Consider the following 27,629-nt stretch of genomic DNA (forward strand, 5'->3'; position numbering starts at 1 on the left):
ATCCTTTTCATTGAATGACTACCAAACTTAATTGATATACTGATACAGGTTGTGTGCGCTTGACATTGCATTTAGATGAAAGCTCCAATGCCATTACTATTTTAATAAACATATTCTCTAGGTTAAACCTTCTCAATATGTCCGAAATATAGAAATATCCTACCCTGTCGAGGGGCTTGTCTTGATTGCAACATTACTTACCTTTCGCAAGACTGCGTAGAGACTTGTTGAGATATGGTAACAACACTAGCAACTGGTATGTTGAATTCTTTCATACCACTTCCAAGCAAAATCATACATATTTTTACTGAGAGATAGGCTGTTTGGTACACAACAAAAGCTCCAAAACTCAGAATCCTGTTTTAATAAAACCCTAGGGATGCCATTTGGGCCTAGTGCCCAAACTATTCTTGGAGTTTTTAATTTTTACTTAAGACTGTGCATGACCTGTCTGTTATAAGGCATATTGTTACCTTACAGTGGGGCATGAAATCCTCTCTTTGCTTACCATTCGTTGGGTTTGTCACTCTCTAGATTCTTATTCGTTATCTGCTTGAAATCTCTGTAGGCTTTTTTCCTTTTATAGTGTTTATCCCACTACTGGAGCATGGACACATTACTCTGAAATGAATGAAATGAAATGAATGAAATGAAATTTGATTTGTAGAGCGCATGGCTGCCCGAAAGCGTCCCAGCGCTTGCTTAGGGAACCCGTCCTGGTATTCCCCTGCGAGATAACCCATTACAGGGCATCCCCAAGGTGAAAGCCAGGCATCCCGCTGCGAGGGGCCGTTGTGGAGATTAAGCAAGCTATTGCCCAGAGTTACAGAGTGGGACTCCATGATTGGAATAGGCACCGAGGCGAGAATTGTCAGGTCCGGGGAAATTTGAGCCCAAGACCCGCCGAGGCAGGGAATTGAACCCTGGTCCTGGCCAGACCTCTGCATCAGGGTCTGCCGCTCCAACCACTTGAGCCACACTTCTCCACTTCTCTGTCCTTGCACTGCTCTTTTTCACGCTCTACCTTTTTCATTTTGTTTAAGCACTCTGAGCGTGCATGTGTTTTCCCTTGTGAGTTTCTCCCCTCCCCCTCCACCGTGCTCCATGTTTCTCACTCTCGCCCATGTGTTTCTCCACCACTCCTCCTCTGTTCCCTTCTCAATTGTGTGCTTTCCTCCCTGCCACCTCCATTTGACCTTTCGCCAGTTCGATTTCATCCCCACCCGAACCTCTTGTGGTGCTACCATCCCTCGTCCCCTGTATTGCTTATGCCATCCCCCAGCTTCTTTTCCCATAATTCTTTAGCCAATTGTGCTGCATGGCTAAAACCATTGAACAAGCCAATAAATCTCAAAACACACTCTATTTGCTTTGCCAGTGCATGTTTGTATTTATAGTTTCTGAAGTCCTTGACTAATCAGCAGCTCGTATACCTTTAATAGTGTTTAAAATATTCCCAAAACATTTTTGAATGCTTTAATTTTTTTAAAATATTTTTCCATTGTTGATTGGCATGCAGTTGTGTGACTTTCCATACTGGTGTATTGTATTCTTTCTGGAGCAAACTCCTGTTTCCAACAAGTAGTACATATATAAGGCAATTAAAATATTTTGTGTGTGTATATATATATATATATATATATATATATATATATATATATACGGAGTGCCATGTTCCCCGGGTTAATAGCGGCATTCCTATATGGGCCCACTTAATGAAGAAGTAGGTTGTAACTTTTTACCAGAGTTGGATAGAGATTGAAAGACCCAGGAGTTCAGGGTGTCCTTTCCTTTGGTAACTTACAGTCCTTTGAAAAGCTGTAAAATCTGTTTATCCGAAAGTGGCAATGTCTGAACGCAAACCCAATTTGTGATCCAATGATAGGCTACTGAATTGCAAATTAGGCCTTTGTATGTTGAAAAATGCCGTTTTTTTCATTCGCAAACAGGCCGATTCTGTGAATCGGGCCATTTCTGAATGAAAAAAAGCTTTGTACATCTGGCCCTAGATCTCTAAAACTCTTAGTAACCAACGGTCTTGAGAATTTTTAAAGCCACTTGCATCCCATTTCTGAAGGATGAATGGCGAAGATGACAACCTGATCCTTCCATCTCCAGATGATTTCAAACCATTTATGTTGGCTGCTTTGCACCTTAGTGGCACTTATGCTACAGAAAGTGGGTCAACAGCACCCATTGTAAACCCTCCGGTACTGTTCATTTCTCTGTGTGCATCACTACATGGCTATTCCCATTCATGAAGTGGCATCTCTGGAATGTCTTGGATGAGACCTGGGAAGATGCCCGGGGCAGATTCCTGAGTGACAGACGAATTTGCCATGTATTCCGGAGGAGGTGTGAGGTTACTTTGCATGTCTTTTCAGTGTTGATCTGCCATGCGTTTAAGGGCGGATCTCGGACAGTTTCTTTATCCAGGGTTGACTTGTTAATACATGTTTGGGATCTGTGAGTTTCGTTGTATTTTTTTGTTTTTGCTAATCCTGGGATTTAACGTTTCATGCAATGCCAATATATGAGTACGGTTGTTGATAAGATTATTATTTTTATTAAGAAAAAATTAGTTTGCCCGGTCACAACATATTATCTGGCGACTCTGCAAGGCTATTTATTTGGGTAGTCATCTGGCTTGAGGAAAATTCTTGAGGGGAATACCCAGGTCACCTGATCCAGAGTTTGGGAAGCTGTGAGAAGAGTACGACACGCAATAGGCTACAGCACTTAAGCTACAGCTTTCCTTTTCAGTGCTCAAATGAGCCTTATGTGTATTCATTAATGACATCCCCTCTCCAGCGCTTGGAGCAGTCTGGTCTATTAATGACATCCCTTCTCCAGCGCTTGGGGCAGTCTGGTCTAATTGTAAAGCCCTTCAGTAGTTCACGCTCTGCCAAAAAGATGTCAAGTGGCAAAACGTTATTGTGACAGATTTCATATTTGTCAAAAATATCCTTAATTTACATCAAAAGATGGAGTTCATGATTGTATTGTGTTGAGCATTTATCAAAATACCTGATAGATTCATTTTTGAATTCATGCAGTTTCATGACCTGAGCTGACAGTGTGTGTATAAACACCAATTATAGTATGTGACGAAATTATATATATTTAATTACAAAAGTCACTGTCTCTCTCTTATAAAAGCATGTTGACAATGGGGGCCTTTTAAAACCATACCATGCTTTACTAACGCTTTCACTATTACATCCTCAAAACTCATTACAAACACAACTCATTACAAACACAAGATAACCGTACTCCTTTTAAGGCTGGCTGCGAACCGCTTTTGTTACCTGCCAGAGCTCATACCTTGAACTGACACAAATGTGAAAAAGTGTGTGTTTTGGGGCAGCACCCTTCAGCTATTGACTCGCTTGGGTCAATCCCCTGTAGCCATTGCTTGTTTTAAATATGCCCGCCTCTCCCACTATAGATAAATCCACATCATAAATGGAAATGCTGTAAGGGCGATTGAAGTGTACTACAGTTCAAGAATCTTTTTCCTACCCTCTGAAGCTTTGAAGTCAGCCCTCCTCTTTTGAGCCTGTGCATGTGTGTTGTTTCCTCAACACCCCATACCACTTTCCTAATATATATCCACGACGCTTGGTTGCAAATTCCCATGCTTCTGCACTTTTTACATCAGGCTCATGGGTCCTGTGCTGTATGGGTAGTGCAGAAAGAATTGGCGTTTACCCAGTGTTTTTATTCCCACTACCAGCCCACAATAGAGAGCACTCTCATAACTGTATTTATTCACACCTAACCTAATCCCATTTGCAATACTCCATTGCTTTTAGGAGTTTAGTACCTCTGAATTTGCTCGATTGGAATAGAATAATCTGTGTCCTAGTTAAAGTACAGTGGGGGAGGTGAAGTGTATGTCCTCTATTCTGGGACTAATTCCCCATCACTGTTATGTTATACGGTGCTTATCAAGCGCACGTTCTCCAAACTCTTTCTTGGCGCTGGAGTGGAAGTAATGATTCAGAAAAGGGGGTGGTGATGAACAGAGTGTCTGAATTAAGCAGACCACTCTTACCCAGTCCAAAGATCAGGGCTTGATCCATCACCGTTTTTTAGCTCACTGCACCATCCCAGCTCAGAACTTGGCTATATGCAAATTAGTCTGACCCTGGCCCAGTGCATCATGGGAACAGGGCAGACCAAACTACCAAGCCAATTCTTATACTGGGAAGGAAACAAGCTTCCGGGGACCGGTTTCTGGCATTTCAGCCGTCTTCGGCCCGGCTTGCTTGAATCCTGATGGTGCAATGAGCAAGGGACTCACATCTGAGTATACCCTTCCACGCTTATGGTGGACAAAAATGATTCAGAAAAGGGGGGTGGTGATGAACAGAGTGTCTGAATTAAGCAGACCACTCTTACCCAGTCCAAAGATCAGGGCTTGATCCATCACCGTTTTTTAGCTCACTGCACCATCCCAGCTCAGAACTTGGCTGTATGCAAATTAGTCTGACCCTGGCCCAGGGCATCATGGGAACAGGGCAGACCAAACTACCAAGCCAATTCTTATACTGGGAAGGAAACAAGCTTCCGGGGACCGGTTTCTGGCATTTCAGCCGTCTTCGGCCCGGCTTGCTTGAATCCTGATGGTGCAATGAGCAAGGGACTCACATCTGAGTATACCCTTCCACGCTTATGGTGGACAAAAATGATTCAGAAAAGGGGGTGGTGATGAACAGAGTGTCTGAATTAAGCAGACCACTCCTACCCAGTCCAAAGATCAGGGCTTGATCCATCACCGGTTTTTAGCTCACTGCACCATCCCAGCTCAGAACTTGGCTATATGCAAATTAGTCTGACCCTGGCCCAGTGCATCATGGGAACAGGGCAGACCAAACTACCAAGCCAATTCTTATACTGGGAAGGAAACAAGCTTCCGGGGACCGGTTTCTGGCATTTCAGCCGTCTTCGGCCCGGCTTGCTTGAATCCTGATGGTGCAATGAGCAAGGGACTCACATCTGAGTATACCCTTCCACGCTTATGGTGGACAAAAATGATTCAGAAAAGGGGGTGGTGATGAACAGAGTGTCTGAATTAAGCAGACCACTCTTACCCAGTCCAAAGATCAGGGCTTGATCCATCACCGTTTTTTAGTTCACTGCACCATCCCAGCTCAGAACTTGGCTATATGCAAATTAGTCTGACCCTGGCCCAGTGCATCATGGGAACAGGGCAGACCAAACTACGAAGCCAATTCTTATACTGGGAAGGAAACAAGCTTCCGGGGACCGGTTTCTGGCATTTCAGCCGTCTTCGGCCCGGCTTGCTTGAATCCTGATGGTGCAATGAGCAAGGGACTCACATCTGAGTATACCCTTCCACGCTTATGGTGGACAAAATACCCCACCACCCCCTTTTCTGAATCATTTTTGTCCACCATAAGCGTGGCAGGGTATACTCAGACATGAGTCCCTTTCTCACTGCACCATCAGGATTCAACCAAGCCGGGCCGAAGACGGCTGAAATGCCAGAAACCGGTCCCCGGTAGCTTGTCTCCTTTCTGGTGAAGAATTGGCTTGGTAGTTTAGTCTGCCCTGTTCCCATGATGCACTGGGCCAGGGACAGACTGATTTGCATATAGCCAGGTTCTGAGCTGGGATGGTGCAGTGAGATAAATAACGGTGATGGATCAAGCCCTGAACTTTGGACTGGGTAAGAGTGGTCTGCTTAATTCAGACACTATGTTCATCACCACCCCCTTTTCTGAATCGTTTTTGGCCACTATAGGTGTGGCAGGGTATACTCAGACATGAGTCCCTTTCAAACTGCACCATCAGGATTCAAGCAAGCCGGGCCGAAGACGGCTGAAATGCCAGAAACCGGTCCCCGGTAGCCTGTCTCCTTTCTGGTGAAGAATTGGCTTGGTAGTTTAGTCTGCCCTGTTCCCATGATGCACTGGGCCAGGGACAGACTGATTTGCATATAGCCAGGTTCTGAGCTGGGATGGTGCAGTGAGATAAATAATGGTGATGGATCAAGCCCTGATCTTTGGACTGGGTAAGAGTGGTCTGCTTAATTCAGACACTCTGTTCATCACCACCCCCTTTTCGGGAGTGGAAGTAAGGCAGCATCAGAGGTGAAGCCTAATTGTCATATGCCTGGGAAAACAACCATGTCTTCAGCTGTTTTCTGAAAGGTGCATAAGAGGTGACAGACCTCGGCTCCACGGGGAGCGAGTTCCAGAACTGAGAAGCTAAAAGTTGTAGTGACTAATAGTTTCAGATGGGAAGATCATAGATTACGAGTGGGGACATAGCGTAGAATCTTGGACGAGATGAAGGCTGGGCTGTTGCCGTGAAGAACTTTGAAAATCGTGCATCCCATTTTAAACAAGCCACTCATAGCCATAGGGAGCCAATGAAGGCTTTTCATCAGTGGTCTGACACGAGGCCATTTAGGTTGGTGAAAGATCAGTGTAGCAGCCTGATTCTGGACTAGCTGGAGGTGTCGAAGTTGGTAAGCCGGGATGCCTACACGGAGTGAATTGGCATAGTGCAGTCGGGAGATGACCAAGGCCAAGATCACTAAGGTCAGAGCTTCCTGAGACAGAAATCTGCGGATCTTCTCCTTGATTCACCGCAGTTGGAAAAATCCAGCAGAAACCACCGAGCTGATCTGGGCCTTCCTCGACTGCTGAAGCCCCCCCCCCCCTTGATCTTGCTTCCTCGTTCTTTCGGATCTCTAAAAAGTTCACTCAACTATATTGTAGCCTTCGTGCAACCGCTGTCCGCTTCACAAGAACCAATGGAATCCTTCCACAAAGGAGTTCTTGCACTTAGTTTTCTTACATTTGAGGACATGATAGTTCGGCAAAATAAGCCTTGTTTCAACTTAATAAGGGAGTTTCATTAATGTATTGGAACATGTGAAGCCTTCTTATCAGCGCTGTAATAACCCTGGAAATTCAGGTGGTGACATTAAAATACCAACTAATAACAATAGATATTACTGGGCAAATGCTTTAAAGTTATACCTGAATCTAACTGGAATTTTCTCTGGGGTATAAAACTGTCCTTATATTGATACATTTAGTTCATATTTTGAGTGCTATCAACTACTGAAATGTATATAAAATAAACATTTTCGATAACCTCTTCCCTATGTTTTCTGAGGTCTGTAATTACATTTTCTCGACCTCAAATGAGAAATGCAACATAATCCCTAGGCACCCTTCTCTGTGATCTATGCAAGGCTTGTTTCGGCTGAAGAAAATATTTGCAGTCTGTGTCGATGTAAAAAAACAAGTCACATGATTTGTTACTTCACAGCTTATAAATTAAAATGTTCTCTTTTCAGAACACCAGTGCTTGTATTTCATTTATGAAGCGTAAGGTGCTTTCTCTGGATTCCTGTGCGCGGCCTTTCCGCTTACAAGCAACCTATAAGGGGAAGTTGAATTATTTTATTCATGTCTACAGACAGCCGTTTTGAGTGGTGTAGAAAGCATCCGTTAGGAGGAGAAAATCTCAGCGACATGAGTATGGAGTCAAGGAAGAAACTCCAGCGTATTCTAATAATTTGCATGACTCCTACTGTTGTTGTGATTTGGTGGGTTTTTATGGTTTTTCGTGATGTTCCTTGAGCATTCAAGAATAATGATGAGTACTCTTTTTTGTTCATGTTTTGAAAACGGAGTTGTACTGTTCATTTACTTTGATCCTATCTGCATTGCATGTGTTTCTTTGCTTTGAACACTGAGGCCCTTGCTTAGTTTATTTCCTGCTTTGAGAAGGTAGTTTAAATGAAATTGCTTCTGCAGTTCTTGCCCTAAGAGTCCCAACCTTTTTTTCATAAAAAGCACATCGGTAGTGGTCGCGAACCCAGATTAGCGCAGTAACCCGATACATCCATCCCACTTGTTGGCAGTATTGTAATTAATGCTCCTTCATTTCCCGTCACCCTCTTCTGCAGAGGTGCGAGCAGGGGGTACCAGATGTTGAGTTCTTACGGTCACTGTTTCCCCTAAGGAAAGATGTAAGTATACTGTTTTAATAGCTTGTGACCGGACAATGCTGTTTATTATTATGTATTATTATTAATTATATTTTTTATATCGCGCTAGCTAGATTCGAAGACATCTAAAAATGAATAGCATAGCGTACCTTTACATAGGATGCATAAAATGAGAGCTCGACTAGCGTAGCTATGCGAATGATGCGCGACACATAGATTCCAAGAGCAAGCCTAAGTCATACTTTGCGACCTATTGTTCCACTACACCTCCCCGCCCGAACTCTCTCACTCAACCTTTCAGTACTGTTATTAATTGCACATCACAGGGACAGCTGAAATTCCAGGAGCCTAGTCCCGACAGCTCGACGACTTCGGAGGGCTGGAAGAGGTCCCCCGCTACACGGCGGAGGAGGGCACTGGACATCGAATGCTGTCTCATACTATGTGACCTATTGTTCCACCGGTCTGTCTATGCTCCCCCAGGTACTTCTCTTGTAAAGCGCTCTGATATCCGCAAGGATCTTGTCCGCGCTATATAAAACTTTCTAAATAAATAAATAAATAAATAAATAAATAAATAAAACAGAGATGAAGCGTAAGTGTGATTTAAATATGTTCGGTTAATAAAACTGTCACCTACAACCTTGAGTCTTCAGATTTATAATAACCTTTTCTTGCAAGAAGGGGAGTATGTTTCTAGATAACATGCATACCTCTGCTCTGGTCTACGGGCTAAGGGATGGGCCTGGTGTGCAGTGTGCTCCCCTATAATTATTAACTACTTTTCTTTATGCGTGAAAGCCCTCGGTCGAACATTGAAGGGAAAATTGGTGATGCTGCAGTGACCTCTAGTGTTGGGGAAGGCAGGTGGCAAGGGATAATGTCAAAGCTGTGCTGAATTGTGGAGAAATTAAAAATGTAGTGTAGGAGTACTGTAAAACAGTTTCGGATGGACTCAAAAACTTTTTCTTCACCTTAATTTTTATTATTTTAATGTGAGTGTCCCCTAATCTTCGTTTTCTTCACTTTTTTATGGTCATTGCTTCTTTTGCAAACCACGGAGATTGGTCTTCAAGAATCAACGTGCCTAAGTACCCTATTTTCTTGCTTTGGGACACTTATGGTGTGAAACTTTGTAGTTTGGACACTAAGCAGAGTCAGAAGTCAGTCCTCAGCTACAATTGTAAGGGATAAAAATGCTTTGATAGCTAAAGCAAGACTAACTATTGAAAAAAAATGATGGCAAATAGCGAATGTGTAAATTAATCAAAGTAAATACAAAGTAACCAAAGACATTAATGGTCATTTAGGTGCATCCTTCTGTTACCATGGGAAAACATGATGTGCTGATTTGGTTCCTTTTGGAAATGGTGTATAAAAGATAGTTTCCTGTTTGGTATTTTTTGTGACTCACGATAGTCCAATTTGGTTGATGTGTGCATTTTTTATCCGCTCCTCAGATGTGGAAAATGTTCTTATGCCAAGCCATGTGGTCTGACTCCCTACCTCGGTGGCCCCCTCATATCATTTTGCTTCAACAGTTTGCTTGTTTTAATATCCCTTGCCAACTGGCAGTGACTAGATTGCCAGTGAAGGTGAGGTGCTCATCCTTCATGCAGACTAGTCACCACTTTATTGTGACCATGCTATAACCGTGATATAGATCTCATATCCTCTAAATTTAACTTGCCCTTGCCTACCATATGTCCATATGTTGGGAGCCAGCAGTACATATTTTAATTGGGTAGAAATGTTCTTCCACAAAAAAGTGCCTTCCCTCCATACAGCTTTGATTATGCCGGAGCGTGAATGTTCAGGGGCACACACACATGATATTAAAATGCTATTCAAGTGTCTTAGTTAACTAGATAATATATGGTGTCTTTCTCTGGCAGCAGCACAGACGGGAGGATGGCAGTCATTAACTTACATGGCTGTTTAGATCTGGCTTGACAGCGCAACTGTCACTTGACCATATGTGTTCAACAAAAAAGCTTTCATGTGACCAACACAAAAGAGATTTCAGAGTTCTACTAGGAGGGGCTTCGGCGCCACCTAGATTGCATGCATGGCACTTTTTGGCTTGTGTCAAAGTTTATACTCGATGCACCACGACTGAGTTGTCATGGTGCAAAGTCCATGATCAAGGCTATCCGCTTGATTTGTTTAATATGAAATGTTATGATAAAGACATTGTGAAAAACATATGTTAACGTTTATAGGCAGTTAGGTGTGCATTGTTATTTCTCTATAATAAACACTACAACTGGGTATTGTGTTGCGTGGCATCTCGCAAACTGCAGAAGTAAGCAAGGGTTTTAATTTTGGTCACCCACTGACAAACTGTAAGGGGCACCAATGAGCTGACTCTTGCTTGGCCCCGTTGAGAGGGGCTGTGTATTGTTTGGCAAGCTTTATTTTCTTACATATTTGCCATTTTATAATTGTATGCACAATGGTTTTTATGTGTATTTGAATAAGTATTGAGTAAAGTGTAAAGCCATTATTGAAAGGTAATGCTTCTGCAGTTTATTGGGATTAGCATGCTAGATTTCATAGGCTTTAATTTCTTTCTTATTAACTATTATGACAAAGTCGGTAGGCCTGATCTACATTTTGTGAAAAGCATGCGGTAAAGACAATAGACTTATAATGATGGATTGTTATAACTCTGTGCTAAAGCCTGTAGGCAAGTACTTTATTACATTGAATTTCAAAGGTTCCTGGAGTAGGGAAGAGGTGTTTGGTGCTAGTGATCTACCTGAACACATTATGGGGACTGAAGATATGCAGTACTATAATCTGATTTAAACTTTCTTAGGAGGAATAATGTTTTGCTTTGCTAACTGTCATTTTGTATAAATTTGTACTTCTATTACTGTATGCTGGATGACAGCCTCTGGAAAGCTTACACTTAGTACAATAGGCTTACGTTGGTTATGATGACAAGCTAATGATCAAGGCTGTATGCCTAATTGTTTATTATGAAACGTTCCAATAAAGGCAGTCGGTCTGACATTTTGTGAAAAGTATATGTTAAAGTCAATAGGCTCTTGAAGAGTGGATTGTTATTACTCTGAATTAAAGGCTATAGGTAGTTTTATTTTTTACATGGAATCTCACACATTTGCCATGGCAGGCAATCATTTTTGTTCTGTTTACCCCCTTTGGTAATCAGTATGCATAGAGCATTTGTACTGTCAGAATCTGTGTTAAGCCCTCTTAGGAGAGAGTATTTTGCTTAGCCCACTGTAATTTTGTAGAGTATATCATTTTATGACTGTACGGCTGATGGTTGCCTTGTCAAAAAGCTTAAACCCAGTACAGGTGGCCACAGTTGTGGTGAAAATTCATTAATATCAGCTACAGGCTTGATTGATTCTCAAGGAAATACTGTTTCTGTTGCCATAGCCTGATCTGTTTATTATGAGCATTTATGAAAAAACTCATTGTGCTTGACATATTGATTGTTGAAAAACATATGTTCATATTAACCGATATTGAAGGGTGGATTGATATTTCTCTGTATTAGAGTTTATAGATAGGTATTTGTAATCCAAAATGTCAAATTACCTTAGTAGATAATGATTTTGGCGTTTGTTATTGCCTCAGACAAACCCTAGGGGGAGAAGATTTGAACAGTAATAATTCTTTCTATAATGTCTTATTAGATGTATGCGAGGATCTTGGAATAAAAAAATCATTTAATAAGACTGCCATGTATGTAAATATGTATCCAGTTAGATAGTCTGGGGAAACGACTCAGCCTGCATCCGTCATTGGCTCTTTTACCCTGCGAATGATGGCATTAGCTGATTATGTGTATATGTCTACCTGAAAAGGAGTGTGCTTCATTATCAGGACTGGTTGGCCAGTCCTTTAGTTTTGAATTTTTTTCTTTTATAGTTTCCCTTTCATTTTTCCTTCTTTTTTAATGAGGACACAACAGCTCTCCCGACAGTGCTAATAGATTACTTGTTTCCCGCTCATTTTATTTGCAGTGTGGTGCATTCAACATAGCACTTCCCTAAACCAGGAGTTCATTGTGAGAAGGCCTGGTACATGCTGACCACTAATTAAAGTGGGCACCTTGTACCAGTCCAAACAACCCTTATTGATGATTAGGTTAAAGACAACCTTTATTGAAAGCTATCCTAGTGGTAGCTATGGAGAGCAGCCTTCAGGCTAAGTCTCAAAGAATATAAAGCAGCTTGGTTTACCAGATTATAACCTCCTGAATGACCAAATTAAAGGAGAACTACACAAGGTATATATAGAATATATGTATTTATTACTAAGCACTCTACTAACCTCTTTATGAGATTAGAGAGCAAGGTACACATTATTAAAGCAGTAAAACGACAGTAAATAGCACAATACAAAGTGGGCCTCTGGAGAGACAAAACCATATATTAAGAAAGTGGTATAACAACCTCGACTTGACTAGACACGTAGCACGTGGAATCGCTGGGATCCCAAGGAACCACCCAAGGCTGTGATACAGGGGACCCATGCAGTGGGAGAACACAGCCGCGAGCTCCGTACAGTCCTATGGAAAAGTCGCTGTTGGAATTTTAAAGAACCCTTTCATATTTAGAAGGTTCTAAGGGCAGCACCTATGTGAGCACCGGAGCACTCGTGTTACCTAACCCAGGGAAGCCGGGTGCATAGGTGTCAAATGGTGTCGGGAATCTTCGTTGTTTTCAATGGTGTGATGCTGCAAAGTGCTGCTGCCGTGAAGAGGAGAAGTGTCTGGTGTGATCCAAGCCTGGATCAGAGCTGAGAAGAACTGGAAAGCAGAGGAGACAGACTCTGGCTCACTTGCCAGTGACCAGGAGCTTGGTAGATGAATCGCCCACGATGTCGGGTGCTTCAGGCTGCTTGACTCTGCAGCCACGGGGACCAGGAGACGTCGATGGCGACCAAAGTCCACAGGCGAGCTGTCCCAGGAAGGATGTTGAGTGCTGGGGGGTTAGTGTCCGGATTGGAGACCAACAAGCCTTGGCAACTGCAACCCACGCGGTCAGAGAAAAGATGCTTCGGTGTGGACCAGCAAGGTTCTGGGGACAGCCTAAGCTATGGAGAGTCAGGGCACACCTGGCACAACTAGGAAAGCCCACGGAAAGTTAAAGTTCCTTTCTCCCGCCTCGCTGCCAAGACATGGAGCACCCTCCCCGCACACCTGCGTCTGACCTAGAACCTGCTGACCTTCAGGAGACTACTCAAGACCTGGCTGTTCGACCGGTAGCTGCTCCCCCCAGCTCCTTGAAACCCTCGCAGGTGAGTAGCGCGCTGTACAAATGTCTGATTGATTGATTGCTTTTCAGGGACCCACAGGTCGACGGACCAGGGATCGCGAAGGGGCCTCGAGAGGAATCACAAAATACCAGCCCACGGAACACTCGTTTCGGGTTGCACGGTCCCCACGAGGGTTGTGGGTCGCAGGTTTGCTGAGAGCACTGGTCGAACTCGGGAAAGCTTAGGAACCCACCTCCTGTGTTGCAAAATCTTCGGAGTGCATGAGGAGCTGCGTAGATGCAAACCGGTCAGATGCGTTGAGGTGCCTGCCATGCAGGGGAGTAACTCCTTTACTCCAAAGGAGATTCTTCAGTTGTCCAGCAAAGTGTAGATCATCAAAGGATACTTGGTTTCTGTAGTAGAGTTTTGTCCAGGTAAAATCTAAAGTCCTGTAGTCAGGGGTTCCTTCTTTATACTTAATGAAGCGGTGGGGCAAACTCTGGGGACCCACCTATGGGGGGGGGGTCACGGCAGAGGGGTGGCTACACTCGTATCCTTTGTCCAGTTTCGCGCCAAAGGATAGCCCCTGCAACCGGTTTGAGCTGGACTATGCACAGGGACACCAAATGTGCCCCCGTGCAGACATCAAGGCCCTCTTGGAGTGCACCCACCCAGCCCCAAAACACCAAAGCCTGCCTGGGAGGTGTTTACACCTCCCTGTGATAGGAAACCTATTGTCCATTCTCCTCTGCCAGAATTTCGTCCTGCAGCAGAAGGGCAGACGTGTGTCTGTGGCTGGCAGCATCCATCGTGTGATGCCAGGGTCGAGAAATCTGGTACCTGGTGTACCAGTGCTGTCATATTTCTCCCTCTAGGAGGGTGGAGTCATACCTCCCACACCAGTTACTGGTGTGGAGGTATTATCCCAAGGTGGTTGATATCAAACATGACATGTTTCCCTGCACTGTTTTAAAGTTAGCAGTTAGGTTATAATGCACTTAAGAGTAAATGGTTGGCTGCATCACAAACAACCCCGGAATAGAAGTTCCGAAGGCTGCAGAGGGGCTCTGCTCATACAGGAGAACCCTCTCACATAAAAACCAGCACCCTGTCTTCAGGATGGATAAGGCCTGCCATAGGGGTGACTGATAGGTTTATATGTGCAGTGATATAAGGTAGATATAGTGAACCTATATCTAATTAAGAGGTGCATGAACCACCTTACACAGGCTGCAGTAGCAGACCTGTTGTGTCATTTTTAATGGCCACTTGGGGGTGGCACAATACATGCTGCAGCCCCTGGGAGGCCCCTGTGGTACCTATGCCCTGGGTACATAGTATACCATATACTAGGGATTAATAAGGGTACCCCAGAATCCAATCTGGAATGTACCTAAAGTACATGCAATCAATTTGGAGGTGAAAGCAGCTAGGCTGTGGTCCTGGATAGCAGGATCCCAGCCAGATTAAGTCGAAAACAGTGAAACATCAGCATAAAGTGGGGGTAACTATAAGAAGCAAGTCATACTCCTACAATAATTATGGAATGCTGTATGTCCATAATGTATCATTGTTTTACTACTCCAAGATGGCCAGCACATTGGTTCTAAATGTGGCCTCCGAGCCTGAACTTTTAAACAGTAATAGACAATTTACAATACCCTTGCAAGATGAACACCCGCTGCTATGTTTAGTTTTGTTATTGCAAACATCTGTCTTCCTTAGTTAGAAGGCAGTTTGTTTTCTCTTATCTACTTGTATTATTTTTATTTATCTTGCATATAATGTCGAGTGTGTGTGTTTTTATTGTGGTTGTTTCAGAGAGTCAATGGAAGGATGAGTCAGTGAATGATAAATGCGTGCATGAGTACAAAGATGAATGACAGAGTGCATATAAGATGACTTATTCAGTGTCTTCACCCATCAGTGACAGCAAAGGCAATTTCATTCATAAACCTGACCTTTTGGCATTGTCAGTGATTGTTTCAAATTCTGTATAACATCTTGAACGTATGCTTTTCTCTGGATTAGTTCAGACACCTTCCAAACACCAGTGGTAATAACCAGTATAATCGAAACATTTACTCTTGCGTGAGCACCAGGAAAATATAAATATTGGAATTATAATTTCATATCTGGTCCAAAGCGAGAAACACAAGTCTGGTTACTGAAAATACTTAAGTTGCGCTTAAGTATAACTTTGACTTAAATCTTGCATGGGTACAATGATTGAGAACTTGTTTGTAGAGCAAGACCCACAGGGCACCATGTGCTTGCTCGGTGGTGATAGTCCATGGCTACTTGTACTTTTAGACTTTTTGTATACGTATATGGTACACCACCTGGTAACAGAACATAATATTACATACACTGTTATATAGTAGGCCCAATGTGGGAGAGGCTAGGATTGTACCATTCAGCTTAACCAACCTGGGTTCCTTTGGCATAAAAGGAGAGCATGCTGGAAACTCTTCAGCAAATAACTATGAAGGACTGGCATCGGACTGACGGACAAAAAAATGTGCTCCAAAGTGGCAAATCAGTGTCATGGGGCATGCATCCTGATGGGTATTGCATGCATTTCTCAGTGGCAAAGTTTACCACCCTGGCTACTTGTGCATGTGTTGCAGGCATGGGGTACAGACTGGCATGTGTCTGTAAATTGTAAAAGCTCCCTGAATGGAGGCACCTGAATTCCCATGGCGCATTTCCTATGAATAAGTCCCCGAGCGCAAGTGGATTGTGCTTTTTGCTTGAGATAGGCCACCTAATGTTTGATGTGGTATAGCTCTTGGCAAGCAGCAGACATGCACCCTGTCTGACCGCACGTATTTGTCCTCAGTAGCTCAAATGTTGCATGTAGCACAGATTTCTAGACCTTAACCCATGTATCCTTCAGTGACATCCCTAGGTAGTAATACAAGACCCAAGTGTATAAGTAAAATGATTTTGTTTAAATACAGTTACTCATGTCAAATGTTTTTATTCTTCCCCTTCCATGCCTGCAGAGCCCAGTGGATCCATGGAGTCACGTAAACCAAGTAAGAAAGAATCAAGTAAAGAGGCTTCAAACTGCTGTCTAATATTGGAATTTGTGGCCATCCTGAATTGGGGGAGATAGTTTTTGTTAGGAGTTAAGGAGCAGGTAATATCACTGGCTGTTGGTCCTACAGCATGGGAGGATTCTAGTGCATGCTATATGTTTCATCTCTTGGACTGCCTGGAGTTGACGTCTATCCCAGAGGTTGTCATTTCGTAAATTTTACAAAAGCCGGGTTGTCTTTTGGGCTACTTTATTGCATCATGATTTGATGTCCATCTCGTGGATTAATTTCGAAATTCTGTGGCGATATTCATTTAGGGCTTCTGCAATCAGTATCTGTGCTATCTGCCTGTCTTTTTGGTTCCAGCAGCCAATGCCTGTGCCCTTCTGTAGTCCTTGTCTGCCCTATGCGTCTCTTGAGTTGTTTTAAATAGGCAGTTCCTATGTCTCTTCTGGGATCCTGGAGTTACTTTATGCGCTAGCTGTCTCTTGTAGTGTTTTTTTCTTATTTTACAATCTGAAACTTTTTATTTTTGTAGTCTGTGTCTGCACTATCTGTCTCTTGGGTTCTGTTTCTTTTTTTCTTTTTTTTTTTTTACGATCCAATACCTTTTGGGCTTCTGTAGTCAAATTCTTGCTAGGTGTCTCTTGGCTTGTTCTTGAAAACCCGTACCTATATGTGCTTTTAGTTTCTTCAAGCAGTGTCTGGTGCTCATTTCGTCGTCGTTGAGGAGCCACTGCCTATGTCTATTGTGGGTGAGTGTCTGTGCTAACTGTCTTTCTTGTTTTGCCTCTGGCAGCATGGGTGCATCTAGGTTGTGTCTGAGCTATCAGCCTGTTCGTGTTATTTTCAACCGTCATTGTTTTTTGTTTCTGAAGTTGGTGTCTAACATCCGTTTCTTTTCTGTGGCTTGCACCTAAGGAAGCTTTGTTTTGTATTTTTTTCTGATGGCAAAATCGATGTGTAGGTAATTGCGTAAAGAAAGAGTATTTAGGACCTCATTCATAGCTAGAACTGTAGGCAGACAGAACATGGCTTAAACTTGTATGCTCATCTGGCAAAATTAGCTTCTTCTACAGTCTTAGTCTGCATAATCGAACAACAAAAATATTAACGAACTGAAATCAATCTCTCCCTCTGTCCGCTCAATACAGGCCGAGAGTCGGTTACCTCCTTTCGTTTTACCTCCACCTCAATATGGGCACTAGACTTCTGGATTTATGGAGTACCCTGTGGCCTCTAGAAAAGTGAGTCCACACTCTTACTCTGAGTTGTGGCTAGGTTCTCATGCTACCCAAGTAGAAGACCTCAATCCTTGTGTTTGCTAACCATTGGTATTTGGGAGTCAGCCTATCCCACAACAGTCAATCTTGCAGAAGTAAAGAAGAAAGGCAGATTGTGAAGTCTACATCAAATGTTTTATCTCGGCATAAGTACGATTTTTAGATGGTCCCTTGTGTTTTCGAAAACCATAGGATAAATTCTCCAGGCAAGTAAAGTGCCTGTGATCTGTTTACGCCTGATTTTGTCTTGTGTGGAACTATGAAATTTTGAACGCATTGAACGCATTGATGGTCATTTCAGATGCACCAAGATGCCAGCTACAGCTTTTTAACAAGCATTTACAATGCAATAGGTCTCGCAGTGACATTGTTTAAAGCTGTTAGCATTGTAAATAAGATTGTTTGTTTTTTATATTGTTTTTGTTTTCTAAAAAGTATACAGTATATATGATCAATTCTGCACCATTAGTCTGGAGATGCATTACTGAAAAAAACACCCAAAAAAAGCAACAGGACATCTCATCTATATCACTGATAAAGCAAACTGGATTACATGCCTCTGATTGTTTCACGTATTTGAGAGGGGTCTGTGTTTTATTGACAAATTATGTTAAAGTGAAACTGCCTATTAATTGCTAAATTATGACAATACTTACATGACCACATGCTGTGGTAAAGACAATCTAGGCACAGTGCCTTCCCCGGCACAAGCCCTCCGCGTTCACACACTGGAACAGACGTGGGGTAAGTCATCCCATGCACCAGCGTGTTTGGACACAGACCACACCTGCATCTCCTCTTCCGTGCATTTACCAGACTTACAGAGCAGCTGCTTCTGCACCGGGTTCCCCCTGTATAGGGTGTGTGTATAAGAGCAAAAAAGTACTTGTTGGAAGCAACATATATATAAAACATATTTGTACATGTAGCGTGTAGGGACAGGCAGTCCAGCAAAATTATATTGGGAGTTAATCAGAGTAAAGTTTGACCCAAAATAAAAGGTTTGTAACATAATATAATTGTATGTTAGCAGGGGTAGGGTGACATGTTATTTCTTATTTGTGTGGCTTATATCATAGTGTGAATTTTGTTTTGAAACCTAACGTGTTGCACGCTTTGCAGTATCCCTGGCTTAAAAGGCTTATGGCCCAAAAGTAATTTTCTAGGGCAGGGGGAAATGCATATGGGTTAAACTGTATAAGTTGCAAATCAACACGCCTGCCACTGCGCTTCGCTGCTATCGTGTTGGGTATAGCGCTTAGATCTGAAATTTGCAATAAGCACTTACAGGTACTCCTGCCAAAGAACGTAATTTACATGGTTAACACCAGAGCCTCAATTATGTATAAAAACATAACATATTGTAACTGACACCAGGCCTCCCTTCCTCCTTTGAGGAGTATGGCTTACGACTCCACCCCCTGATCTGGCATTCCATTGTAGCAGAGCTCTTCCCTCCAGGCACAGCTGGGTAACCCTAGGGGCTCTTTATCACCTCTTCAAAGCAGCCTTGGTGCCCTTGTTAGATGTGTGAAAGTGATATGTTACACTGTGTCTGTATAGTGCAGCGCTCACCGGTCCCAAGGTCGCCGGGTGCCAGTGGTGTCCGTAGAAGAGTTTTTACAGAGGAGGGGGTCACACATGGGGTAGATTGTGCACATGCGTGTAACAAGTGTACAGAGAGGCACATATAAAGTCACAAACATTTAAATTGTCTCATCTTTTATGGAAGCTTGCACTGTTACAGCTCATGTGCTTGCTGAAACAAAGTTTACCTCTGGCAGGTGATGAAAGCTTGCACTTCTACAGTCCACTTTGTACGTGTGTGTGAGAAGCCTCCTTATCTTGTGCTGTGCTCTCCCCATTCCAACCCAAAACTGTGTGTCTGTGTGGCTGAGGCTTTTAACCTTAACCCTAGGGCCCAGGCCCGGCATTAATTAATTTATGACAATCTTGGCTGTTTATGGCTGTAGGTGCCGCCGCGCCACCTGCCTGACAGTAGTGTGCATCCTTCCTGTCCCTCACCGCCACTTAGGACAACATTTGAACTAAAGACTGGACAGGAATTAACATCCGAAGTAGTCCTGCCCAGCAACTCTTGAACTGTAAATGCTGCAACAGAACAGGCAAGGCTATCGTAGCCTTACGGCAGCTGTATCCGGCTTTGGAGCTGGGGAACAGGGTTTGAGGCGACCCTCCGCGTTGGTTCAGTTATTTACCCTTCCTGTGCCAATTAAAAATGAAAGTGCCTTTTTGTGTAACATGTAATTAGTGCTCATGTAAAAGCGCTCCTATACCTTTCGGTTAACTTTGCTCTATATAAACTAGCACTATTACATATCTTAATTATATATGGGTAAAAATGCGCCCTGAGGCATGACCCTGACCTACTGTGTGCTAGGGGTGTGGGAGGCGCACTTATATTCACAAGCGGGCAGTGCACAGCATTTGGTGCACTTGTTAGAAGTGTGAAAGTGATATGTTACACTGCTTCCATATAGTGCAGTGCTCACCAGTCCCACGGTCGCCGGATGCCAGTGGTGTCTGTAGAAGTGTTTTTAGAGAGGAGGGGGAAACACATGGGGTAGATTTTGCACACACGTGTAACGAGTGTACACACAGGCACATATAAAGGCACAAACATTCTAATTGTCTCATCTTTTACATTCCCAATTTTGGCAGAGGACCGAACCGAGGTAGTAGGCGAGTAAGCGATAAGCCCAGGATCACACAGTGTAGTTAAGCTCTAAATCTCCTGGCCCATAAAGAAGCATTTTAATCTTTTTTCTACTACATTTTTAGTTAAGGGTGTAACTCGGACCAACTGCGTTCGGAGGGTTGTTGCCACCCTACAGGAAGTTTTTTTTTTTAAATTGACCCTGCCATTAAAAATGGCACTCCGCACCAGAGCCTTAATTTTATGCCACGCAAAAGTGTGTACGAGTGAAATCGTATTATTCTATGCAACCACTGCACAGGCTTCCCTTTCCCCCTTCCTGCTCTTTGGGAGAGTGGGGGTGCCCTTTTGCAAGAAGGAGGGGAGCGTCTCCACGCTGCCTCCCTCGCAAGCCTTCAAGATAACACAGAATAGTGAACAGATGCTTGGAACGGCTTGCACGGTTGGCTGTCAGCAGTGTCTGCGCACACCCTTAAAATGTTATCAAAAACAAAGATGGTGTGTGCTTGTCCTGATGGGCCTGCCTAAAAGTCCACAGGGCGGCAACCAAAACTGTAGAAACCTAATGGCGACGCAGCGAGTAGCATAAAGTCTGACACGCACCTATCGAAAACAGGGGCGGGGCTTGAATCCCCCTGCCGAAATATATTGTTAACTATAGCTCTCGCAGGCGAAAAGCGTATGCGCTCCAACACCAGGCGAGACCTAAAAAGCATTTTCTAGATAAGAAATAGTGGGAGGGTGCAAAGTTGACATTTTAGTACACATTATCTGTAATCATTTCTCCAAGAATGACCGTGAGTTTGGCAACTGTTTTTCTACTATTTTTGTTTTACCTTCACCTACCACTGTCTAGTTAATAGTATTATTCTTCACACAATGGGAAGAGGAGTGAGCCAGACCCAACAGTAATAAGGATTACCTGTATTATAACCCCAGTACACTTAGCTGTCTACTTGTGCTATTACCAATCCACTGTTGTAGCTCACTTTTAGATTCTAGTCCATTGGACAGGTTGCTTTCTCCTTCTGTGCATTTTGTGTGTGTTTTGTAGTTACATAAAGAGCCACTGATAACCACTCACTTTTCTTGTTAACTACTTTCAAAAGCAGGTGTATATCTATCAACGAGCTAAGAATACTTCTCATTTAAGAATACTAAGAGAAGACCCAAGAACGGAGACTCCCGTTTAATATGTGGGTACCTGTTCAGTTGTCATGCCATTGTCCTGCATTTCTTCTGATCCCTGCATTGTGAGAGAGCTGAGGCTGGCAGGGAGAACAGACAATAACCGTAAATCCGGTGGAGGTGGCGGAGAAAACAGTGATGCTTGGATGGATGGAGTTCACAAGAAGGACTGAGTTGTGGTGGAACCATATTCTCCTGGGTAATGGTGCGATACAGTTAAGGAATAGGGGTTAAGCCATTGAGGATGTCTACCCTTGATCCGTGGGCCCCAACAAATTCAACATTGGAGGTTGTAACCTCTGCCTCAGCTCTCAGTTTATCCACCCAAAAGAAGTCCGGAGATACATTTCTTTGGTCCCCGTGTGAAGATGACCAGATTGGAAAAATGAAAGAGTCGGAAGAGAGGGACTAAATTGTAGGATCGGAGGAGAAAGGCTCATGTGACGGTGCTCGCGGTTCTTGCTAAGGTCCCACCTTAGTCCCTGCTGAACTGGATGGAGAAAGTGCTCAGAGATCTGCTACCGAGCCTAGATAATAGTGTCTCGGGGGTTTAATAAACTTTACAGACTTCCTTTGATGTGGCAATGAAATAAATCCATGTTGGGGAGTGGTGCACAGTGATGGTAGTGGTGCAATCACAGGACCATACCGATCAGATCTTGAGAGCAGCAGTACAACTGAGAAGAGTGCCTGTGGATTACAATAGGCTGCTAGTGTATCCCAATATAAGGGCATGAAGCCTGGTGAGGAAAAGATAATTTTTTGGCCATCAGGGAGGCAAATTGTTGTAGAAGGGCTTTCAGAATCAGTGGGTTTTCCGATTTAGCTGAGGGTGGAGCACAGTGGGAAGAGATATGTGTTTACTCAAGTAGAGTCATCCAGGGTAGGGTGTTCCTGGAGGGGTTGCAAACGGAAAAGGGTGTTATTATTATTATTATTAATAGGGACTTATAAAGCGCAACTTAACCCGTAGGCATCAAGGCGCTAAAGGATGGTAAAAAGAGAGCTCAAGAACTCAAGAGTCACCAAGGAAAAAGTTACAGATATGCTTTTTGAAATAGCCAGGTCTTGAGAGCTTTGCGAAACAAGATATGGGAAGAGATCCCCTTAAGCTCACTGGGCAGCGTATTCCAGAGTCTGGGAGCAAGGAAACGAAAGGCCCTCCTCCCCATCTAGCTTTAGATATTCGGCGAACAGCCAGCAGTTTTTTTCTGAAAGAGCGAAGTGCTCTACCGGGGGTGTAATAGGCCACAAGAGCACGAATGGCTTCAGGCCCAGACTCATTAAGGGCACGATGAGTAAGGCAGAGAGCCTTAAAATTAATCCTCGCCTGCATGGGGAGCCAATGCAGGTTTATTCTAATAGCCGTGCCAGAGGAGCGTTTAGGAGCCCCTACAACAAACCGGGCAGCCGCATTCTGAACAGTCTGAAGGCGCTGGACCAGACCATTGCTAATGCCCAAATAAAGTGCATTACAATAGTCTAGCCTAGATGCAATAAGCGCAACTACAACCTGTTTGCGTGCATCAGGGGAGAGGTAATTAATAATTTTCCTGAGAATCCTCAGAGCATTGCAACAGGTGGACACAGTCCTGCTGACCTGCTTGTCAAGCGAAAGAGTGGTGTCCATGATGACCCCAAGATTGTGAGCACAGAGGGACGGCATGGGCAGGTACCAAGAATAGAAGGCCACCAGTCCATAGACCAAATCTCACTCTTGCCCCCAAAAATGAGGACCTCCGTCTTCTCCCCATTCAGCTTAAGGAAGTTCTTGACCATCCATCCGGCGACCGCCTACATACAGTTTTTTAAATTATGGGCAGTTATGGCCACAGATTGAGAGATAGAGACCATGATCTGCGTGTCGTCGGCGTAGGAAAGAGCTTCCAACCCAAACAATCTTATGAGCCTGGCGAGTGGGCCAACGTAGACGTTAAAAAGCGTCGGGCACAACGAAGAGCCCCGAGGCACCCCACACTTCACAGGCTTGATGGGTGACCTAAATTCGCCCAACTGAACCCTCTGTTTCCGTTGGAGAAGGAAGGATGACAGAAGACTGAGTGCAGGACCCTTGACTCCCAGCTCACTGATTCGGTTAGCCAGAATGGTAGGGGACAGGGTGTCGAAGGCCGCCGTAAGGTCTAATAACACCAGCATGGTGGTCTGGCCGGTGTTGACCTTAGACCGGATGCCATCGACAACCACTGTGAGCGCCGACTCAGTGCTGTGAATCCTACGAAAGCCATGTTGTGAGGGATCCAGAGCATTGGTATTGTCAAGGAAAGCACTCAGATGAGAGTTCAGATAAGTCTCCAGGAGTTTAGCACGGTCAGGGAGAAGGGAAATAAGACAAAAGTTCTTTAATATCCCAGGATCTAGAGTGGATTTTTTAAGTAAGGGCTTAACAATGGCCAGTTTCCAGGACAGGGGATACTCCCCCTCTGAAATGGCCAGATTCATTATATCCCTCAAAGGGGGCAGAATGGTCTGTCTACAATCTTTAAGAACCCTTAAAGGACAAGGGTCAAGCGGAGACCCAGACTTCAGCTTGTCCAGCAGCATACTAAGATGTTCAAGAGTGATAGGGGGAAACTGAGAGAGGGAATGGGAAAGGGCAGGCGGTTGGATTTCCGGTATAAGGACAGATGGAGTGGACGGGGGGAGATGGAATTAAGGGCCTCCAGGTCTGTATAAATATTCAAGATCTTATCGTGAAAAAACGTGGAGATCTCATCACACAGAACCTGGGAGGCTATTATCGGATCAGGAGTCTGAATAAGAGAGAGGTTATCAACTATCTTAAACAAATCCCTCGGTGACTTAAGAGAGGACGTTAATTTGGAGAAATACGCCTGTTTTTCTGTCAGAACCGAGGCTTTATAGTCTTTGAGAAGGATTTTCTGTTTATTCTTCTCTAAGGGGTCCGAATGCGCCCTCCAGAGCCTTTCCTTCCTCCTGCATCCTTGTCTAAGAATCCTAAGGGGTTCCGAGAACCAAGGGGCCGAGGGCCGTTTCCTGGCAGAGTAGCGTTGCCGGACTGGCACGAGCGAATCGACAGCCTCCGCTATGATGTTAGTCAGGTCAAGAGCTGCAGTAATAGCATCCCCAATAGGCCGGGATTTAAGAGTAGATAGAAAGGGGGTAAGGGAATCGTTGTTAATTTCCCCAAAATTCCTCCTCGGGTATGACTGGGGTTACTGATACTGAACTCTTAAAATTGGCACTGAACGGGGCAGCATCTGTTTGCATCTCCACCAAGAAATTGTGCATATATATTTACCTTCAAGTAAAATCTCACCCAAATTCAATTTTCTTACGTACACAGTTGGAGTTCACTTGTGCACCAAGTTCTGGAAAACGATATATGAGAGTAAAGCAGCACTCACCCTATACACAATCAAGCTATGATAAGCTGTATCCTAGTGTCTTTCCTCCTCACCGATGAGAACAGCTCGTGGTTTCCTGCAATTTTAAATCCATTTTAAGGATGACAGTACTTCTTCCTGAATATTAGGAAAGAAGTCTGATTACATGGAAAACATAGCGTATGTCAGGGGCGGCCTTAGGCATGTGCAAGTTGTGCACCTGCACAGGGCCACCAAACCCCAGGGGCCACCACGCCAATATATATCCTTAATATAATAATCCTCTAAGGATGGATACATATTTGCGTGGCGGCCCCTGGCAGGGATTTGGTGGCCTCCGGCTCTGTTCCACTTCCAAACACCCTGACCCCCCACTCTTCACTGGCCTCCGTGCTCCACCCCGCCTGGACCCCCTCTTCCAGGGCCCCCTACCTACGCTCCCTGCCCAGGGCCGCCATGAGCCTAGAGCCGCCCCTGCGTATGTTAATGCAGTGAATTTATCGTGAGTTTTAAATACAGATTTGCTTGTTGAAGGGATGAAGGGCAGAAGTATAAAAGTGAACGGATTGGAAAGAGGGAGGACAAACCCCCACAATGGACATCCCATTGCTTAAGTCTAATTTTATGTGATCAGATAATGAGCAAATGTCATCCTAATCAAGTGGTGTATGAGAATTAAACCCGTTTTTCCACGCTAAAAAGAACTACTGAAAGAAGAAATGGCTATGCAGAACTTCTCCTTTCGGGCTGTAAACTGTGAATTGCCAGCTAGATAATAGGCTGATTAAATTGAGTTCCATTCAAAGTCAATACCTCTTAAGGGATCTCTTCACTAGAGGTGCAAGTGTGAATGGAGAGTACACCTCAGGCTTCACAGTAAAGTATCCACAGAGGGTAGGTCATCTTCACGGCTATGTTATAGGAAGGATCTGTAATGTGGGTTTACAGAGCACGGCGTGAATGATTGAGTGAATGCTTTCAGAGAAGGGACAACTGTCTCCAAGGGGAATGTTTAAGTTATTTGTTGACTGGACATTCCACTGACCAGCCTTGCTCACCCGCGGCTGCAGATGGAGGAGTTTCCCTAAGAAGGCAGCAAATGAACGGTAAATTGTGGGTCACAGCTACAGGGGAGCCAACCCAGGTACATAAGAATGGCTTAGGTGGACACACACACTCTTAGTACAGCTACAGGGCTTGCATTTAGGCCTGCCTCTTCTCTAGTAATGAACCACAGCTTGAAGACCAGCACTGGCTTGTATTATACCGGTACATTGTGGCAGTTGTCGCACATGGATTGCCTCATTTTTGGGATTGGTTTGTTCACTGTCGGAGGTGAGAGCACTGCTAGATCTCGCAGAGAGCTGAACTGTATGCCCGTGAGCTCCAGTAATAAACCAGATCCAGAATTTCTGAGAGCCCGAAGGTCCAGATTGGTTGTGCTGATGAGGGTCCACTCCCTTTTTGAGTGAAGTATATATTCCTTAGTCTTTTCTAGCTTGGTGACCGGCACCATGTTAATTTAAATATATTGATATCTGTCTAGTTGGAGAGATGTCTCATACTGGCCCTTTAACGTGGGCTTTGTTTGTAATGAAGACCCAAATATGCATTACAGCCACGCTTGTGCAGTTGCCTTTTTTTTCCTTTCTTCTTTTGTGTCATTGATGTCTCGATGGAGGCATCCCCTGTGGTTCTTTGTTAGGTTAATGGAATATGGTGACCGGGGACACACTGTCCTGCTGACACACTTCAATCCAATCAGTCACAATAGGGTAACCCAGTATCCCTCAGAACTTGGGCAATGTTAAGGTATAACAACAATGGTCCTGTTAGGTTCGAAATAAGCTTCTTAACACATTCTCCTTAATAGTTAATACTTCATTTCTTTTCAACGGGTCAATCCTAGCCACAAAGCCAAAAAGCCAAAAAATTAATTAAACGAATAAACAAATCCAAACCATGTCGGGTATCTCAGGTTATTTTATATGAATTAATTGCATTCACAAATACCCTTTTTTTTTGCATTGAAAAAACAGTTCAAATACTTTGAACGGCGCATCAGTTATGAGAACACTGAAGTTCAAGTGCTCAGTGATATAACGTGCAGCGATAGAATCGCGACTTATATACAGTGTGGAAGGGAGGGGAGGTTTTGGTCAGACACATCTTCATTCATTAGTATGTACTGTGGGCCACATCAGTTGGCTGCTCCACAGAGTCTCTATGGCTGATTCAAATATTTTTCGTCAACGTTTCAACCCAGTTATGGCCCTATTTGTGGGTCACGGCGGGTCTTCATCAGAACTGTGGGACAGGGAAGTGGGGTCTGGTGGGCCACTTCTGGGTGGCCCTAGTGGGTCCTCTCGGTGTGTAGACCAATTCCCTCGTCTCGTAAGGAGGCCAAGGGTATGATTTCCTCAAGATTGTGATTCTGCTGTTGCAATGTTGGTACAGCAAGCTTCAAATTCAAAATGATTTGGTTGATTCACTCTTAGTTGATCGAGTTGGAAGCGAGAGAGGCGTCGGGTATTCCTTAAACGTACGTCTCTGCCAGGTCTCATCTCACTTTCACTAGGAGACCTGGCAGAGACGTACGTTTAAGGAATACCCAACGCACCTGTATGTATATAAGTCACGATTCTATCGCTGCACGTTATATCACTGAGCACTTGAACTTCACTGTTCTCATAACTGATGCGCCCTTCAAAGTATTTGAACTGTTTTTTCAATGCAAAAAAAGGGTATTTGTGAATGCAATTAATTCATATAAAATAACCTGAGATACCCGACATTTTTTGGATTTGTTTATTCGTTTAATTAATTTTTGGACTTTTT

At 43.9% G+C, this 27,629-nt stretch overlaps 1 protein-coding gene across 4 annotated transcripts in view; it reads left to right on the forward strand.

Annotated features, from left to right (window-relative positions):
- Window positions 1–27,629, forward strand: part of MAP2K3 (mitogen-activated protein kinase kinase 3) — a 436,357-nt gene that overhangs the window by 196,914 nt on the left and 211,814 nt on the right. For 2 of the 4 annotated variants that reach the window (XM_086940864.1, XM_086940867.1), the window contains exon 2: window positions 16,243–16,275. The exons of the other annotated variants lie outside the window; for them this stretch is intronic. In XM_086940864.1, coding sequence (XP_086796990.1) covers window positions 16,243–16,275 — 33 coding nt within the window. The remainder of the gene's footprint in view (window positions 1–16,242; window positions 16,276–27,629) is intronic. 4 annotated transcript variants of the gene reach the window in all.

This window comes from Lissotriton vulgaris, chromosome 10 (genome assembly GCF_964263255.1).
Source record: "Lissotriton vulgaris chromosome 10, aLisVul1.2, whole genome shotgun sequence".
NCBI classification, from domain to species: domain Eukaryota; kingdom Metazoa; phylum Chordata; class Amphibia; order Caudata; family Salamandridae; genus Lissotriton; species Lissotriton vulgaris.